Below are 18966 nucleotides of genomic sequence, written 5' to 3'. Positions count from 1 at the left end.
CGCCTCTCCGCTGCTCCAGCTCGGAGCTCTCGAAATCTGTAAATCACTCTCTGAATCTGAATCACACTGTCTCTTTGTAAAAGGCAATTTTGTGTCCTTACACATTACCAAGAACTTTTAAGCCTCACACTTTCTCATGCTGTATTTTTCTATATTCAGTATGTGAACCATTGATTTGTGCTGGCTCATTATCATGCTGTAACTTCATTTCTTGCATAACAGAGGCCTATTGGCTTTGTGCCAAGTAGTTTTAAAGCTATACATTATCCCTTCTATCTTGAATATCTATGTGGGCTCACCAACCCAATGGTCCAACGACGGAATCCACTGGCGTGGGTGAAGGTATGCTGTGTGTTAGTCTTTCTAGCGCTGCTGTAAAAAATTACTAAAAGGGATGGCAATTTGTTACATGAATCCAATTTTTTAACTCAAATCTGACTCCAATTTGTAATAAAGATTTATCTCGAATATATCTACTTCAAGCCGATCACCTTATTGCTCATATTTCTTTTCTTCTTCTTTAATTTTGATCGATTATCCTAAACATTCCGTCTTTTCAATTGATCGTCCAATATGGTCCCGGGGTCACTTAGATCCTTGTGCATAGGACTACATAATCAACTAGATATAATGGTTTTCAGGAAATTTCAGAGTTAATCAAGAATTTGAGATTTATTTGCCAGGCAATAATCAATAAACAAATGTCAAATCTAAAACAAATAATAGAAGAAAGTTACGCAACATGATCCGCATAAAACCAAATAGTTTAGCAATGCAGTTTACCAAAGAATTGTTAGTCACTGTACCTGGCAGTAGAGACACACAGTGACTGTGTGGGAAGTTCTGACTAAAGAATGCTTCCCTAAGTGTTTGCCAAATCTCCTTAAAAACCCAGACTATCATGAACACATGTAAAATTCAAAGTAATAAAACCGTTGCAAACTCTGTCTCGGCACAAGAATTGAATTAAAATTAGTTTTGTTGCATGGCAGTTCATGAAGAGATCTGAACATCCTTACATCCACAGCCAGCGTTCCAGCTGAAGTAAAGCAGCTTTATAGCATGATGCTTCCACCACAATTCTTTAAATAGCAAAAGCTTATTTATTTATTTTTTTGCACAAAACATATATTCTAAAATATCTTAAAATTTACAGTATCGACCGATTAGTGTTTATTTCCGATTGCTAGGTTGAAACGTTCTCTGATTAATCGATTAAATGAAATAAATATGAATATATTCATTTATATTAATAAATACTGAGGAAAACAAAGGATGCATTCAATAAAACAAACAAAAAGTAACACTTGAAATAAAAAACAGTTATATCCATTATGAATTAAAAAAAAGCCCTTTAAAAAATGTTGCATCTGTTATTCACCTCTAGAGGCCGCTCTTGTGCGGTATAACGCAACCCCGAAAAACTATAGGTATGGATTTTTGTCGATAGTTCCAACAGTCGACTATCGGTGCCGGAAAAAAAACTATGAGTCGATCTATCTCTAATTTTTTTTATTAATAGGCCAAAGCGAGATGGTTTGTTTGTTTGTTTGTTTTTCTTTCTTTCTTTCTATCTTTCTTTCTTCCATCCATCCATCCATCTATCCATCCATCCATCCATCCATCCATCCATTTGAATTTTGAATTTGACTTTTAGATCTATGTCAGGCATTACTGTCATATATGAATGTAAAATAATGTAGTTTAACAGGAGATATATCACACTGCAGACGCTCAAATGATGATGGCCTGACATGATAAATTATATATAATGGCCTGGGAAAACCTGCTTTATGTCACTGCAGTTCGAATTTCAGCAACCAGCCAAACATGCTGGAAAGCTTGGTTTTGACTTAACACCCATAATTATAGAAATACCTACTTAAAGAAAGCATATATAAATAATTTAGAAATGGTGTGGAGATATTCTTTAGGCTGATTTCTAACTTTGGAAATGAAAGTGGTGGAAGCAGTCTGTCTAACTGCAAAGTTTCTAAATGTTTAATACACTGTATGGACAGAAGTATTGGGGTACCTGATATTTCCAGTCGTATGTGGTTCTTTCCCAAACTTTTACCACAATGTTGGAGGCGCACAATTGCGTCATTGGATGTAGTGGCATAAAGTTTTCCCTTCACTTGAATTAGGAGACCCAAACATGTTCCAGCATGACAATACCCATGTGCAAGGTATTGTTTACATCAGTGGTTCTCAACTCCTGGGCCGTGGACCAGCACTGGTCCGTGGGTTAATTAGTACCGGGCCGCACAGAAAGAATACATACCTTTTAATTATTTCCATTTTATTTATTATCTGATTCTGAACTTACCGGATTCTCTCCGCCACATCTGTCTATGACTAACTCTTGATGCATGTCAAGATGCTTGCCTCGGTCACATATCTTACCTACATCCGCTACCTTCTTAAAGGGGCTGCTCCGGCCGCTAACACACAATACATTACCGCTAAATCCAAACCCCAAAGCTAGCAACATGAACAAAAAAACAACACAGTGGATTCACGTTTATTATTATATTTAGAAAATGCCAGTCGTATCATTTTATTTTGTTATATTACACATTAATAGTCAGTCCGTGAAAATATTGTCTGACATTAAACCGGTCCGTGGCGCAAAAAAGGTTGGGGACTGCTCATTCAGCCGCCTTGTGGCTGAATGAACACAAATTTCCACAACCGCAGACCAGAATATAGTGAAGTATCTTCCCAGAGCAGTGAAGGTTATTATAAAAGCAAATGGGGACTTAATGTGGAATGGGATGTTCAAAAACCACATAGAAATCTGATGTTCTGGTGTTCACACGCTTTTGTCCATGCAGTGGATGTTCGACAGAACAGCTCCAATTGATTAGTCAAGTGAAGAGACGAATATGTCGTGAGTGACTTTTACCTCAGGAGCCGAGACTGATACGGACACAGACGATTCTCAATATCTAACTGTGATCATTCTCAGTGAGAATTCGTTTCTGATTATACCCTGATTAGATGAACATCTTAAAATAGAATCCTTCAGTGCAGCTTTTACTTCTCGTTTCATTTCAGGCCAAACGTTTGTGGACACAATTTGTGTTGCCAAAAGTTGGAAGCCCACAATTGTATAAATTGACTTTGGATAAAAATTTCGCCTTTACTGGAGGTCAGATGCCCAAATATAACGCTGTTATGCACAATTTCAATGAAGACATGGTTTACTATATTTCTAGTGGAAGAATTAGTAGTGGTTTTCACGGATCACTCGCTTCAATCCCAATGACCATCTTTGGGATGAACGACTTCACCCAGGTCTCTTTACACAACATCAGCACCTGACCTTACTAATGCTCTTGTGGCTGCATACACGAACTCCAGACAGCCACGCTCCAAAATCTAGCAGAAAGCATGTCTAGAACAATGGAGGCTATTATAACATCAAAGTGGGGAATAAATCATGGTTTGAATGTATAAAATGCACAGTGTTTTGGAAAACTGTGTGTGTATATACTGGATGGTTTTTCCAGGTTACCCTGATGCACACACCAATGCAACATTTTTCTTCTATGTTGTTCAGGATGTAAAGATCTTCCGAGCGTTGATTCTGGGAGAGTTGGAGAGAGGGCAGAGCCAGTACCAGGCACTGTGCTTCATCACACACCTCGGCCACAATGAGATCATCTCCAGCGAGTCCATGGCCAGACTCCGGCAGGTCAGTATGTTCTCAGCAGGCAGAAAGAAGAGAGCAAATAGGCTCAGAGAATCTCTGTTTAAATGGACTGATTGGGGATCTTACAATTGGCAGAAAAAAAGCAGTGTGGAGATAAATAAAAAAACCTAAACATTGTATTTAATAAGGTTGATGAAAATGGTTTCATATTTTGTACCAAAATATTTTTGTACATTTTAAAAATACTGTCAAATGTCTTTGTAAGAAGTCGACATGATGACGTCATAAAAGTGCGGCCTCTGATTGGTGCCTGCTCAGTAGTTTTTGCCCAGACTTGATCAGATCATTCCAGAAAATGGATCCATATGCAAGAAGGTGGTCATGGTAAGAAACGTGCAGGCTGCCAGCTTTCGTATCGCTCATTTATCAATTGTTGAAATGTTAAAACGTTTGTTTTCAATTAACAAATAGGTGTCCGATGATTGAGACATTTATATTTTATGGCCAAATATTGAACCATAATAGAAGTAGCTGTTTAGTAGGATCATGATTTTGCATACCATTGCACGAATGACTGCCTGACACCTAATATATTATTATATTTATGATTTTAACAATCAAATGATTTATTAGTTAGAAGCTAGTTGCTATGAACGCAGGTGCCATCAGTCGTCTTCTTATGAATGACTTGTTTATCATTGAGTCAGTGTTGCTGATGCAAAATAGGCACTTCGTTATCAAACACCAAGTAACTAAATTAGCTCAATTATGAGTCATTTGCACAGGGCAATGTATGTGAATATTTGATCTGTTAACTGGTTCTATATGTCAGATTTATTGCGTGACTCAGCCAAGAAAACAAACATACCTGATACTTAATTACTTACTCAACAGTGCAACAGTGAAGGAACAGAACAAATAGCTCAATTGATTGAACGGTTGGGAAGAAATGTCATGCTCCCTCGTAAAAGCATTTTTAAAATACAAAAATACACTAAAATTTGATACACCTAAACTTAAGGTATTCTGTATTTTATTTTTAAATATATTTCAATGCATCTTCTGTATGTGTGCAGGTGTTCTGAATAAAGTGCACAGTAAGTGTGTACATTAAATCATTACATTCATGGAAACAAAGAAGGTACACCCTTCTTCAATTTTACGCTTTTTTTTTTCTTTTTTTCTCTCAGGGCTTCTTAATAGAAATTGTCCGCACCAAGGTGTTAAGACTGCAGGTTTTGGTTCGCTTATAGAAAACAGGGAAAAACCCAACAGATTTAAATATTCAGTCCCTAAAAAGGTAAACCATCATTCAGAAACCAGATGGAAAATATAAGTGCACCCTATATTTAGAATTATAGGTTGTATGTAATTTTGCCCACCTGGTTCCTGAACATTTATGAGAACCACACAATTGGTATTTATGTATAGAGATGAAGGAGGATGTACTTTTCCCCATGACTATATATATCTTCTATAATGAATAATAATATACAGTGTTTTTTTTATTTTATTTTACATTAGCATTCTAGATTCATTTTTACCAATCAATGTTAAGCTTGAAATAGTTTTCCACAATGTCACAATGAACATAGATTGAGCGTTCTCCAGAATGAGCAGGCTAAACTACATAAAAAGGACAAAAGTATTGGGACACCAGACTTGTGATTCTTCTCACTTCAACTGTTGGAGGCGCTGGAGGAGGTAGCATTAAGTTTTCCCTTCACTTCAACTAGGAGACCGAGACCTTTGTTTACATGGGTTGGGGTGGAGGACCTTGAGTGGTCTGCTAAAGAGCTTTGACCTCAACCCTACTGCACCCCCTTGGTGGTGGACATAAACACTGACTTCACCTCAAGCCTTCTCACCTTATCTACATAAGTACACATCTTTACTACAGCCCTTGTTGCTGAATGAGCACAAATCTCCACAAGCATACTACAAAATCTAGTGGAACATCTTCCCACAAGAGTGGATGTTATTATAACAGTAAATAAAGAATGGGATGTTTAAAAAGCACCTATGAATCTTGTGATCAAGTGTCCAAACTTTTGTCCCTATAGTGTATGTTAGTGTAAGACCTTCGAATGTTCACGGCGAATCATATTTTGTGGTTTAACGCTCAATACATAGCAACAATATCGCCGTCACACGGAAAAACAATCTTTTGGTTGAGCAACACTGGTCTATGCTGCATCTAGGTGTGTGTGTGGACGCCTGGTACAGTGCACGATGCAAATGGCTGACCTATAATGACAGGTTTTAGGGTCAATGCTTAAAATGCGCAACCAAAATGAAGGCTTCAGGTCGGTTTGAGCCTCCTGGCAAGATCAGTAACCGAATGTAAAATTGGATTGTGCGCAGAAAAACCCACACACGGTGCGGACGGCGGAGGAGAAGAGGCCGACGGAGACGTTCAGCATGAACGTGGCGGTGAACGTGACCCTGGCTTGGCAGCTGAGCGCCCTCATCTACAACACGTGCAGCGTGGCGCGCGACGCCATGTACACGCGCGAGGCCGACATGCGCCACTGGCTGGACACGGGCAAGTGCTTTTGATTACAGCCTGCCAGAAACACACACTTTAAATGAGTCCCGAACTGCTGCCATTTTCCCTTTAAAGGCTCTCAGTCAGTCATTTTCATTCTTCAGCGTCAGCGACGACTGCAAATAGCATATGCACAAGCACACAAGTTTAGATGTAGAGTGAAGTAGCGTACTTTATTTCCAGTGTGTGGAATGTGTCTGTAATGCTAGTGTCTAGAATTGAGAATTCAGTCGAATAAGAAACAGAAGCTGAGGAAAAAGCAGAAGAGTTCTAACCACACTGTTCTCTTACATAATGTGAATCATATCGGTTCTATTATTTGAATGCAGGACTGTAACTTTTATGATACATTATGAAAGATTCCTTCTTAGTAGTATCACCTGAATGGGTGAAGTATACAGCCCCGATGCTAACATGGCGTTAAAGCTCAATAAACAACCAAATATTATTTGAATGCATACCGAGTAAACAGCCGTTTACCGTTCGCAATAATGAACGAGTTCTTTTGCACATTAGCTCTTATTGATTCCTGATCTATTTCCTACCTTTATAGTTGTTATATGGTTAGTCCCTCTTATCTGTAGTATGTGCAAAATATCCACTAACAGTCATATGGCACATTTCTCTATACAGATTAAAACTTGTCAAATGCTGGTTCATTAGGACAAAGGTGAAGAATATAGTCAGTCTAAACCTCGGCTGGGAGAGAAAAAAAAGATAGAAAGCAGAAATATGAGAAGTGCTAATTCAGGAACCGCAGAAAGAGGCAGGTCTTTACACGATATCTGTGACTCAGCTGTTCGGACATCAGGTGAAAGTTTTGTTCTACCACCTAGATGCTGTAAGAAAGTCTTGAAAAAAGAACCTTAGGCTTAAATGATAGTCTACAAATGAGACAGATATAAGAGAATCTCCTGCCGAAGGTCTGCTAATATAATTAGATTTAATGAGATTAAAGTAGATTTTAATCAATCGAGTAATTCATTTCAGGTACTCATATTGTCCTTGATTTTTTTTCGGGGGTTTTATAGTCACCAATATAATTCTCCTGCTTTAAGGAGGTACATTTAGACTATTTAAATGAACTCTGAGGTCTGAGAAGAAAAGAGGCTGCATTCTACATGGATGTCTTTTTAATTGTAGTGTGAAGGCAACCGATAAGATGTTCATTGGGAGTGATGAGGATGGACAGGATTAGAAACGAGTTTATTAGAGGGACAGTGCATGTAGGACGTTTTGGAGACAAGGTGAGGGAGGTGTGATTGAGATGGTTTGGACATGCAGAGAAGGAACATGGGGTATATCGGTAGGAGAATGCTGAGGATGGAGCCACCAAGAGGGAGGAAAAGAGAAAGACCAAGGAGGAGGTTTATGGATGTGGTGAGGGAAGACATGCAGGTAGTTGGGTTGAAAGAGGCAGATGTAGAGGACAGAGATGGATGTGGAGATGGATGATCCGCTGTGGCGACCCCTAATGGGAGCAGCCTTAAGCAAAAGAAGTGTGATGTCAGTCTATGTATAATCCCACTGCCTCACAATAAGTCATACAATAATACAATAATAAATTTAGCCTGATCGGGGTCACCGTGGATTTGAGACACCGGACACGAGGGTGGAAACGAGGAATAAACTAGTTAGGTCAATTTAGTTACGGCAAACTTTGATATCGGTTTGATAACGCAAGTCTGCAACCTTAGTAGCCGTTGCATAAGCTTGATTATGCAGCTGTTTGAAGTTTAAGGACAGACAGACAAATAAAGACAGATGAAAATGAAAGACAGATGAAAATGGCAGAGTGAAACAAGTAGAAAGTCAGATGGAGTTATATAGCGTGTGGGATCACTGATGGCGAGATAGAAGTGTGTGTGTTACAGGCACATTGATAGAGAGAGATGAGCAGAAGCCCAGGCTCTGAAAGTCCCCTAAATAAGTTTTGTGGATGTTTGATGTTTGTCCAGTACTGAAATAATAATATTAATGAAGCATAGCCAGAAATTCTGCCTTCAAACATATTGTCAGCTGCATTTGCAAACATTTATTGACAACAACTGCTGATTTCTATTGTAAGTGAATATAAACTGTACAGCAAAATAAACAACAGTTTTTTTTCTATTTCTTATTTACGACAGAATGCTTTTAGACAGATAAAGCCAGACAGACGGATATATATCCGTTAGAGTAATGCACGTATTGTCTGCATTGATCAAAATGCTACATTGTATCAGTCTGAGTTTATCAAAGTATTAGTCAGTCAAAAACAACAATCTTGTTTGCAGGTACCGAAGGCTCCATGTTCGAGACCCTTCCTCAGGCTGTGGAGGTTCCGGGGCTGCAGAGCTGCCGCTCGGTGAAGGATCTCTGGCAGCCTTGCTCTTGCACCTACAGCATGAGGCTGGAGTGGTACCCGTGCCTGCTCAAGTACTGCCGCAACAAGGAGTCTTTAGGCCACGGCGCCTCGTACAAGTGCGGCATCAAGAGCTGCAGCAAAGGCTATGACTTCACATACTACACGCCTCATAAACAACTCTGTCTGTGGGAGGAGGAGACTTAGCGATACATGCTCAGCTTCACTCAGCAACTCTTTTCTTCTATTTTTTTTTTTTTTTTTTTGCTGTTGTTTGAGCCCTGAGCCATTTGAACTTGACTGTCCATGCCTGAGAGTATGCATGACAAACTCACACAGTGCCTGGGGCTCAAGATAAAACCAGGAACAGGCTTTGTCTGCATGAGTTCTTTAGAATGGGGATTTTCACGATGGGTATTGGAAGTGAAACATCCAGATCCACTTTCGGTAGACCAAGCAACTGTGAATCAAGCTATAGCCTAACAAGCTCAATTCTGTTAATTTACCTACAACATGTTCAGTCAGGTTTCCAAGCTGTTTTCTGTTCACCACATGTTCTAATTTATTGTTTGCTGTGGGAAATTATAGGGGAAAATAAGCACATATTTGAAAAACAGACCTCTTCTTTATGTTTTGTTTGTTTATTTGTTGATTTGATTTGATTTTTAATTTTTTTTGCATTTTGTTGCCCTGAGGTCTATCAGAGATTGTTGCTGGTATTTGAGTGCATTATGAAACACTGCCGTACTTGTCAGGTTATAACGATTGTTTGACTCTGATTAAGGTGAGTTTTAGGAAAAATCCACTCTGAGCATGTTTATTAATCTTTTGATTTTTTTCTATGATGTATTATGCAATTAAGTTCAAATTCTTTCACCAGTCAGTATGGAATCGCCCTATTGAAAGGTTTCCCGTGTCGAGCTCAAACTCCAATATTTGAGCTGGTGGGATTTAGTTCTTGCTGCTTTTTTTTTTACGTAGGGCGTGCGATGCAGCAGCGCTTTAGTCATTTTAGAGTGTCAATTATGCTTTAAAACCTGCATCAACTTCCACACTAATGCCATTGTCATCATGTAGATTTCTACCAAGCAGTGCTGAGACTTTGCTGTACCTCGGCGTCCAGCGTCCGCTGTATCCACTACTGCAAGGTGAAATGGTTCATTAATATGATGTGAACATCACTGGAAAATTGGTGGATCGAAGAAAGTGTTTTTCTTTTTTTGTTTTGTTTTGTTTTTCTTAAAGATTCTTAAAGAACAGCAAAATATGTCTGAGCTCAAAATTGTCGTCTATTAAACACTTCACTAGTAATGTTCTTCTGTAATTTCATAGCAGCAGAGACCTACATATATATATATAATCACCGTAAAATAAAAAATGCATCCCCAGTAAATTAGCACTAGAATATCAGAAATTTGAATACAGATGTATTTCAAGGTTTTCAGGGTGCAGTTAACGCAAGTCACTGTGTTTCAGATTTATTAGCTTCTTTGATAAGGTTGTTGGGACCACAAATGTCACCAGTATTTTGTTTTCTTCCCCCCATTTGTTTTTACACACATTTGGAGAGCTAAAGTATTTTTTTGTCCCTCTCCTGAACTATGCATTTGATCGCCACTAAAGCAAAACAATTGTCTTTACGTTCAACACTGCCACCTTCTGGTCACAATGTTCACTAACGAAAACCTGCTGGGTCTTTAAAAGGACACATCAGTTCATCTTCAAATAACTATAGGTTTTTATTTTTAAAAGGTTTTAGTCACGCCATAACATGTTCGATCTCTTTATCAGGCAGGAAAAAAGAAAAATGCTATTTGCCTAAGGCTAACAAAGAATTCCTTTTTTTTTTTTTTTTATTGCGACTGAACTCGTTTATAGTGACGTTAATTGTTTACAATAATAAACCATCTGATTCAGCTAATATATTTTGTCACCACATAAATAAGGCAGTGATGAATGTTCAATGCCAAATCATATCGCGCCCAAACTGAATGTTGGGTTTCAATGTGCCTTGATGCATCAGTGTTTACTTTGATGTTTTTATAGATCTTTCAGAATTGTGTAAAAACAAAACGTATATATATGTGTGTGTGTGTGTGTATGTATATGTATATATATATGTATATATGCATGCACACACATAAATATAAAATATTTTTCTACAAAATTTTAATGAGTATGAAGTAATGCTTTTGAATAAAATTTAAGATCCATAAATGCTTTTAATGTTTTCTATTGTCAAACTATGGATTAATAAATGTGTTGGTTTTTTTTTTTTTTTGATGGGTTAGGAAAAACTTTTACATTTCATGTGTAGTATCTACATTTCAGAAGAAAAGAAAACACAGGTATTACGTGCTGCTTTGAAGTGAATAGATAAATTGTGTTAAATGAGACCACAACTGTAACCCCACAGTGCTGTAACCCACTACATCAATTATTGAAAAATATTTAAATACATTCTCTTCTTTCCAGTTCTTCCTGCTTGTACAATAATTTGCTTAAACATTTAGATAGCTTGCTGTATGTCCTAAACAACAGCCTGCTAGATTGCAAAATATGTATTTACGTCGCACTGCAGCATGGTGGTTGAACTCCAGGGTCTGGGCTTTGATCTTGATCTTGGGTTTCTTTTTATATGGAGATTATCTAAAGGTTTTATGTGTCAGAGTTTCCACTGGGTTGTCTGGTTTTCTCCCACTTTTCGCAAACATGATAGAAGGTGGACTTGCCAATCTAAATTGCCTTCTGTGAGTGTGTTTGTGGATGTGTGTGTAGTAATTCCTGGGCTCTTGGGGAGGATCCAAAGCGGGCCCTTCTCTCCACTCCAGTGCACCTGAACTTTTGTATCCACAAAATCATAGTGCATAGAGCTCTTTTGAATGAACATCCATTGGTGGTAGCCGGTTGAGTATTCGTTGTTTTTTTTTCTCTGTAGTTTCACATTTATACATCCATTATTTGCCTCACCCCTGCCCTGTAGACCTGGGCGTTCGTACAACTCAATTCAGTTTTATTTGAAAAGAACTTTTAACAAAGGACATTGTTCCAAAGCAGCTATACAAAGATAAAGCGGTTTCTAAGTTATTTGTGCCTATAAGTTTAGTGCCTATAGGTTTGTGTGTGTATGTATGTATGTATGTATGTATGTATGTATGTATGTATGTATGTATGTTTGCATATAAGGAAGCAAGTGGCTAGTGTGGCAGGGAAAAACTCCCTGAGATGGAATGCAATGGAAACGATACTAAGAGGAAACCCATCCTGATCTAGGTTTCACCGAATGTCCATTTATTATAGTTCATGTAGATGCAAGAATGTTTATGGAAACTGTGATCCATGACATTGTAGCAGACAGGTATTAATTACAGTCAGATAGAGAAATAGAGTGAGAAAATTGAAGTGAGAAGAAGAAAAGATTAAATTAAGGATTAAGTATTTTTATTGTTAATAAAAGTAAAAGACACTGTACAGTGTGATCACGTGGAAGTAGAGACTATGGCAAGACTCGCTATGGCAGCATAAACAGTAAAACAGACATGAGGGATCTCTGGGATTGGAGACAGCCCACCACACCACCAACTAAACGAACTAACAAACGTGTGAGAGTGGGGCGACAACAGCATCCAAATATCCCAGTTTGCCAAAACACTCAATATTCCTGAGCCCCCCCCCCCCCCCCCCCCCCCCCCCCCCATTAAATCTAATATTCTTACCTAAATAAATATGAAATGATCATTTAATCCAGCACTACATAAAATAGATCTTGTGGTAATGGAATATAATACAAATTGTAACAGCCATCTTTATTGGACCACATCACACCACATCATGTTACAGTAAATTGTTACAGTAAATTGGGGTCCAGGAACCAAGGGTTGAGAGAAGTGCAGCATAGCCGGAGTCTGTCATTACAGTGAAGGAAATCCCAAGCCAACTTGTAGCTTTTTGTACAAGAAAGATTAATTAAGCAGTAAAAGCTAATAAAGCTAATTAACTCTAATGAACAGATGTCATGATGAAATAATATATAATCTTTTTCTTCTTTCGGCTTTTTATATTAGGGGTCGCCACAGTGGATCATCTGTCTCCATACCCCCCTGTCCTCTACATTTGCCTCTTTCAAACTACCTGCATGTCTTCCCTCACCACATCCATAAACAACTTCTTTCCCTCCTTCCTGGTGGCTCCATCCTCAGCATTTTTCTACTGATATACCCTATGTCCCTATTCTGCACATGTCCAAACCATCTCAATCTCGCTTCCCTCACCTTGTCTCCAAAACGTCCTACATGCGCTGTCCCTCTAATAAACACGTTTCTAATCCTGTCTATCCTCATCACTCCCAACGAAAACCTCAACATCTTCAGCTCTGCTACCTCCAGCTCCACATCCTGTCTTTTAGTTAATGCCACTGTCTCTAATCCATACAACATCGCAGGTCTCACCACAGTCCTATAAACTTTCAGTTTCACTCTTGCAGATACTCTTCTATCACAAATCACTCCTGCTATCACTCTTCTCCACCCACTCCACCCTGCCTGCAGTCTTTTCTTCACTTCTCTTACACACTCTCCATTACTTTGCACTGTTGACTCCAGGTACCTGAACTCCTCCACCTTCTCCACCTTTTTTCCCTGTAACCGCATCACTCCACTGTCCTCACTCTCATTCACACACGTACTCTGTCTCACTCCTATTGACTTTCATTCCCCTTCTCTCTAGCGTGTACCTCCACCTGTCCAGGCTCTTCTCAACCTGCTCCCTACCACAAATCACTATCATCCACAAACATCATAGTCCACGGAGACTTTTGTCTGACCTCGTTCACCACCACTGCAAACAGGAAAGGGCTCAAAGCAGATCCTTGATGCAGTCCAACCTCCAACTTGAACCAGTCTGTCGTTCCTACTGCATACTTCCATGCTGTCACACTGTCCTATACATGTTTTGCAGTACGTATTACAAACTTCTCTGACACACCTGACTTCCTCATACAATAACACAATTCCTCTCTCGGCACCCTATTGTACACTTTCTCTAAATCCACAAACACACATTTCTATCTCCATACTTTATTGCTCTAACCTGCAGCACATCCTTCCCAGCTCGGTCCCTCTGCCTGGCCAATCGGTACAAATTATTTTCTCATTCCTTAGTGTCCAACTTCTCATACAGCTCCTGATATGCTTTTTTTCTTGGCTTATACTACATCCCTCTTTATCTGCTGCCGCATCTTCTTGTACTCCTGCCTACTTTTCTCATCACTCTGTCGATCCCAACTCTGTTTTGCCAACCTCTTTCTCCTTATGCTCTCCTGCACTTCCATATTCCACCACCACATCTCTTTCTTTAGATTATCTATCTATCTATCTATCTATCTATCTATCTATCTATCTATCTATCTATCTATCTATCTATCTATCTATCTATCTATCTATCTATCTATCTATCTATCTATCTATCTATCTGTACACTACAGTACACTTGACCGACACATACATATTAAAATTTTTACACCACCAGAGCCTTTATATATATTTGCTGTACATGTAGTTACACATTCTGCACTTGTCAGTTTGCTACTATTTAAACTTTGTGGTAGATACTCAACTGCATTTATTTGCTGTGTACCTTAAATCAAGTCAAGTCAAGAAGCCCTTATAGCCATTTCAACCATATATAGCTGACGCAGTACACAGTGAAATGAGACGTTTCTCCGGAACCCTGGTGCTACATACAACATCACAGAGCTACACCACACAACATAGAGCTACACAACAGGATGCAGAGCTATACACTGTACACTGTACTAAACATCCATCCATCCATTTAGCCATCCATCCATCCATTTATCTGGTAAAACGGTGCACTATAGTTTTCGAGCCACCAGGGGCCGCTGTTTATTTGTTTTGTTTTTATATCCGTGTGGGCGGAGCTTCAGGGCTCTTCAGGATTCTTTAAGTACGAATGCTGCTTTTGTTAGGCGGCGACTCGCGCGCGCCGTTTCCATGGAGATGAGGGAGCGGAAGGCGGTGACAGATGATGATGAGGCCCGGACACAGGCGGAGACGGCCATTACTGCGAAGCCGCCGCGCTACAATGTAATTCAGGTGATTATTGCTTTTGAAGGAGTGCTGTCTTTATGTATTTATGGCATGAGGGTTTGGGGAAAACTGTCCATTTGTATATATTTATTGTTATTATTTCCTGATTGGTCAATTGAGAGGGAGAGGTGAACGGAGAGCCGCTCTCTCCATGTGGATTATTAGAACCTGGCTGGCATGGGGAATACATGTTTCATGTTTTTATTGTTAGGACGTGAATAATAAATGTAATATAGATTTGTCAGATTTCTACCAATACAAATGGTTCAGTGTGGAAAACAAATCCTGTGGAAATGAATTCATGATTTTATTCCAGACCATCAAAGAAGCAGGTGTAATATCACTATAATATGATTATATACTGATCATGAGTGTACACAATAATGTTTTATTACATAATAAATTGCATATTTCTATCCAATCCTATGCCATTGAAAATGTCGAAGTGGAACATGTGTCTGATGGAATGCTTGCCATAGTAACTTTTGGTCTAAATATTTTGGCTGTGTCCTGAGCCCGATCTCTATTTCTTAATCTCTGCTGTGCAACACTACATTGTGTTCCTACACACATGCACACACATGGGAGTAGTCTGAGGTCAGAATAGAGCTAAAAGTATTTGTGTGTTAATAAAAAGCTTTGACAGTTCAGTCAAAGTTTCACCAAAGTCTCACAAAAGTGTATCTGACATTACTGTTCTTGGATTTGACATTTAAAACGCCTCGTGATCATTATTTCTTAATCAACAACAACAAAAAAATCTCAGCCCACAGCTCAAAGATGTCGCCGCTGGTTCTTGGAGTAGGTGTTTGCTTGGCTGGGTGGATCGCTCTGTATGCGCTGCTGTGCTACACAAACGGCTCTTGTAGCTATGAATGGAACTGTCGTCTGGTCACACTGTTTCACGGCATCCTGGCAGTGGGTATAACTGCCTATATAGGTTACATCGATGGACCATGGCCTTTTACCTACCCAGGTATTGTTCATTCGATTCATCCAGCATTACAAGCTTGTACATGTGATAACGGCTGATAATTGGGTTTGGGATTTGACCTATTTTTTTATAGGAGTGTGGAGACAGTCAGGTTTAGAGATAGATAACATCATGCTTAGTTGAAAACATACAATGGCTTTGAAGAAAGAAAAAAAAAAGAAATACGTTCCTTTAGAAACTTGAATGTTTGCTTTGAAATCCTGTATATAATTTCCTGTATATAAAATAGGAACACAATTCAAGTATACATTATATGAAGAAAAGAAAAGAATGGACAGAATTCATAAACGTATTGATGTAAACTGTGTTCAAAAGTTATGAGGGTAAAAAAAAAAAAAAAAAAAAAAAAAAGCACAATACTGAGAGCATTTTGAGATAGATAGACAGACAGACAGACAGACAGACAGACCGACAGACCGACCGACAGACCGACAGACAGACCGACCGACCGACCAGGGGGTGGATCTACCAGGGTTGCCATGGGCTTGCAACTACCACCCTAAGAGAAAGCGTTGCCACCCCAGCACTGGTATCCCAATGCATTAAATATAAAATTGTGATGACATAGAAAAACATTTTCCAATAAATAATAGCAAAAAATCTTTTCTTTTTATTAGTTTGAACAAATAATTCTTATGAACTGCTTCGTTTTAGTGAATCAAACACATTCAGTGCAACCAGCCTGATTAATGATCACAAACAAATGACTCTATCTGGCTCTTTTAATTTATTATATATATTTTTATCGTTCATGAGATCTTTGTGTGATTTAATGACTAGCAGCTTAACTTTAGAAACTATTTTCAAAAGCATGCTGTTCAGTAGTTTGCGTCTTCAGGATTGTCCGATCCTTTGACAAGTGATGTCACGTGACAACAACACATCTGGCGGTCAGATCGGTCTTGTGTTAAATTTTATATACCAATAAAAAAATAGGCACCCTAGTGTACAGTATCCACCGAATATGTATATTTCTTAAATACACAAGAATCATACAAGGATGATTTCTTTAGTGTTGCCACCCCTCATACTTCTCATGCCACCCCATAAATCATTTTCCAGATCTGAAATAGACACTAAACTACATATTTTTCTCCGTCATCTAACAGCTTGAACATGTATGAATTAGCACAGGAAATGTAAAACAATTACGCATACTTTTTATATATTAAAAATAAAGAAACTTTTATGTATATTTCTAATTCCCAGGTACAAAAAACACCCCTCTTCAAATCACCGCAATGGTGCTCAGTCTAGGCTACTTCATCTTCGACATGGCCTGGTGCATCCACTTCCAGACTGAGGGTCTGGTAATGCTTGCCCACCACACCATGAGCATTCTGGGTATCCTGTTGACCCTGTGGCTGGGTGAGTCAGGCATCGAGTCATGCGCAGTGATCTTCGGCAGCGAGATCACCAACCCTCTGCTGCAGACCCGCTGGTTCCTGAAGCAATCCGGCCGCTACAACACTTTCCTGGGCGACTTGGTGGACATCCTGTTCGTGCTCTTGTTTGTTATTATGCGAGTATTTGTGGGCGGCGCCATGCTGTACTGCGAGCTGGTCTCACCCCGGCCAAAGTTCATTATCAAGTGCGGTGGTGTGGCCATGTACGTCTTGTCGTGGGTGTTTGTGGCTGACATTTTCCGCTTCGTGTATCGTAAAAGCAGCATGAAATTCCACTGGAAGAATCCAGTGCAAGTACACACTGATATTAACGGCCAAGACATTAAGAGGGACTGAGAGAAATCTTGGACGTCAGAATTTAATCTATCAGAATGAACACCTCTGCAAATTGGTCATCAAATAGAAACTTTGTCTAACTTTGTTAACTGTAGGAAATCATGACAGACGCCGGCTTTTATAACTGATTTACACTTGAAGTAGCTTTGCTTTTTGAAGAATTTGTTCTTTTTTTTAATGTAACTTTACATTTTTTAATTTTTCTAAAAAAACTAACTTGGCCTTATCTATTTTAGTAAAAATCTTAAAAACCCTTCAAACCTGGCCTTGTTGAGCAGGGAGCTGAAGCAGGGCGGACCAGGAAAATAACAACGGATAATGATTTTAAGGTCAAATTTTAATTATATTAAAATACTTTATACATACTCTTTAAATAACCCAAAGATTCGGATTTTAAACTTAGAAGTCTGTTTTTGTTGTATGTCTTTTTTTTTTTTTTTTATAATAAAGGAGTATTAAAAAAAAGAACATTGTAATAATAACATACTGTATTAAGCAACACACTGTGAAGCATTTAGAAATTCGCTTGTGTGAAAAAAAAATTTCCATTATCCTTTAAACCACATTGAAGTTTGACACTATTTTTAAGAGAAACCTGTGCAATATTGTGTACATTTATTGTAGTTTTTACATTTTTTGTAAAACTAAGGATTTCAGCTAATTTTGACTGATAATAAATGACAAAACTCTATTACCTATTCGTCTCTGTTATCTTTTACACTCACATTTTACATTTTACAATATATTCACTGGCGATCAAAATTAGAGAACAATTTATAAACAATTGAACAATTCTGAAATAATGTCATCTTCACTGCTCAACAGTTGAAGGAGTTTTTTTTCCTGTCTATACCATGCTACCAGAACCCCTTTTCCACAAAATAAATAAGGCATTTAAAAAAAAAAACATTATTTTGCAGAAAACACACTGATCAAAATTAGAGAACACTTTCAGATACCTCCCAGTTATTGGTGTTAATCTGGTACCTGGTGCTAATTTCCTTGATTATTTGTCAACCCCTATTTAACTGGCAGCCTAACTTCCAGTTTCACTGACTCTGCAAGATGGTGGGCCGTTCTAAAGTGACTGAAAGCCTCCGGCAGCAGGTTGTCCAGATGAAGGCCAAAGGGATGACCCTATCAGCCATAGCAAGACAAGTTGGTCGTTCCAAATCTGTGATTTCAAGAATATTGAATCTTTACAACATAAAAAAATCATTCAAGTCCACCAAGAAGGCTGGTCGTCCACGGAAGACAAATAAAAGAGAGGACAGGATACTGCGGAGGATCTCAATGGGCAATCGTTTACACACTGCAGCTGGAATTGCTCACCAGTTCAGCGCTGAACAGGGTAAGGATCTGTCTCGTTATACAGTGTCTTGACGTTTAAGTGCATTTGGACTGAAAGCCCACTCTGCAGTGACCAAACCTCTCATTAGCAAAAAGAATCAAAAAGCTAGACTAAGCTTTGCTGAGGAGCATGTTGTCTGGACAGAGAAGAACTGGTCCAAAGTTTACTTCAGTGATGAAAGCAAGTTTAATTTATTTGGGTTCGATGGGAAACATTATGTTC

At 38.7% G+C, this 18966-nt stretch overlaps 2 protein-coding genes across 3 annotated transcripts in view; both read left to right on the top strand.

The window, feature by feature from the left end:
• oafa (OAF homolog a) overlaps positions 1 to 10623 on the top strand; it is a 28029-nt gene extending 17406 nt beyond the window's left edge. Inside the window, exons 2-4 of the mRNA XM_083549465.1 lie at positions 3566 to 3700; positions 6023 to 6203; positions 8483 to 10623. Of these exons, the coding sequence (XP_083405591.1) occupies positions 3566 to 3700; positions 6023 to 6203; positions 8483 to 8757 (591 nt within the window). The 3' untranslated portion in view covers positions 8758 to 10623. The remainder of the gene's footprint in view (positions 1 to 3565; positions 3701 to 6022; positions 6204 to 8482) is intronic.
• A 3882-nt stretch (positions 10624 to 14505) lies between these two features.
• Positions 14506 to 18085, top strand: tlcd5a (TLC domain containing 5a). 2 transcript variants are annotated; one of them, XM_083549469.1, is made up of 3 exons: positions 14506 to 14663; positions 15424 to 15633; positions 16861 to 18085. In XM_083549469.1, exons 2-3 carry the CDS (start codon positions 15438 to 15440, stop codon positions 17391 to 17393), a joined length of 729 nt encoding a protein of 242 aa, XP_083405595.1. In that variant the 5' UTR covers positions 14506 to 14663; positions 15424 to 15437; the 3' UTR covers positions 17394 to 18085. The 2 variants fall into 2 exon arrangements, with proteins under 2 accessions (XP_083405595.1, XP_083405596.1); XM_083549470.1 differs by having other exon boundaries at positions 14535 to 14654.
• Positions 18086 to 18966: the final 881 nt, after the last annotated feature.

The sequence above is a fragment of the Silurus aristotelis genome (genome assembly GCF_946808225.1).
Source record: "Silurus aristotelis genome assembly, chromosome: 8".
Taxonomy (NCBI): Eukaryota; Metazoa; Chordata; class Actinopteri; order Siluriformes; family Siluridae; genus Silurus; species Silurus aristotelis.
The sequence above is the reverse complement of the archived record's forward strand: the minus strand, read 5'-3'. Positions and strand labels throughout refer to the sequence as shown.

Bases quoted from the DNA above. Each gene is read 5' to 3' on its own strand.
- tlcd5a (XM_083549469.1), top strand. From the start codon at position 15,438: ATGTCGCCGCTGGTTCTTGGAGTAGGTGTTTGCTTGGCTGGGTGGATC. The intron at 15,634-16,860 runs GTATTGTTCATT...TCTAATTCCCAG, and splicing joins ATGGCCTTTTACCTACCCAG to GTACAAAAAACACCCCTCTT.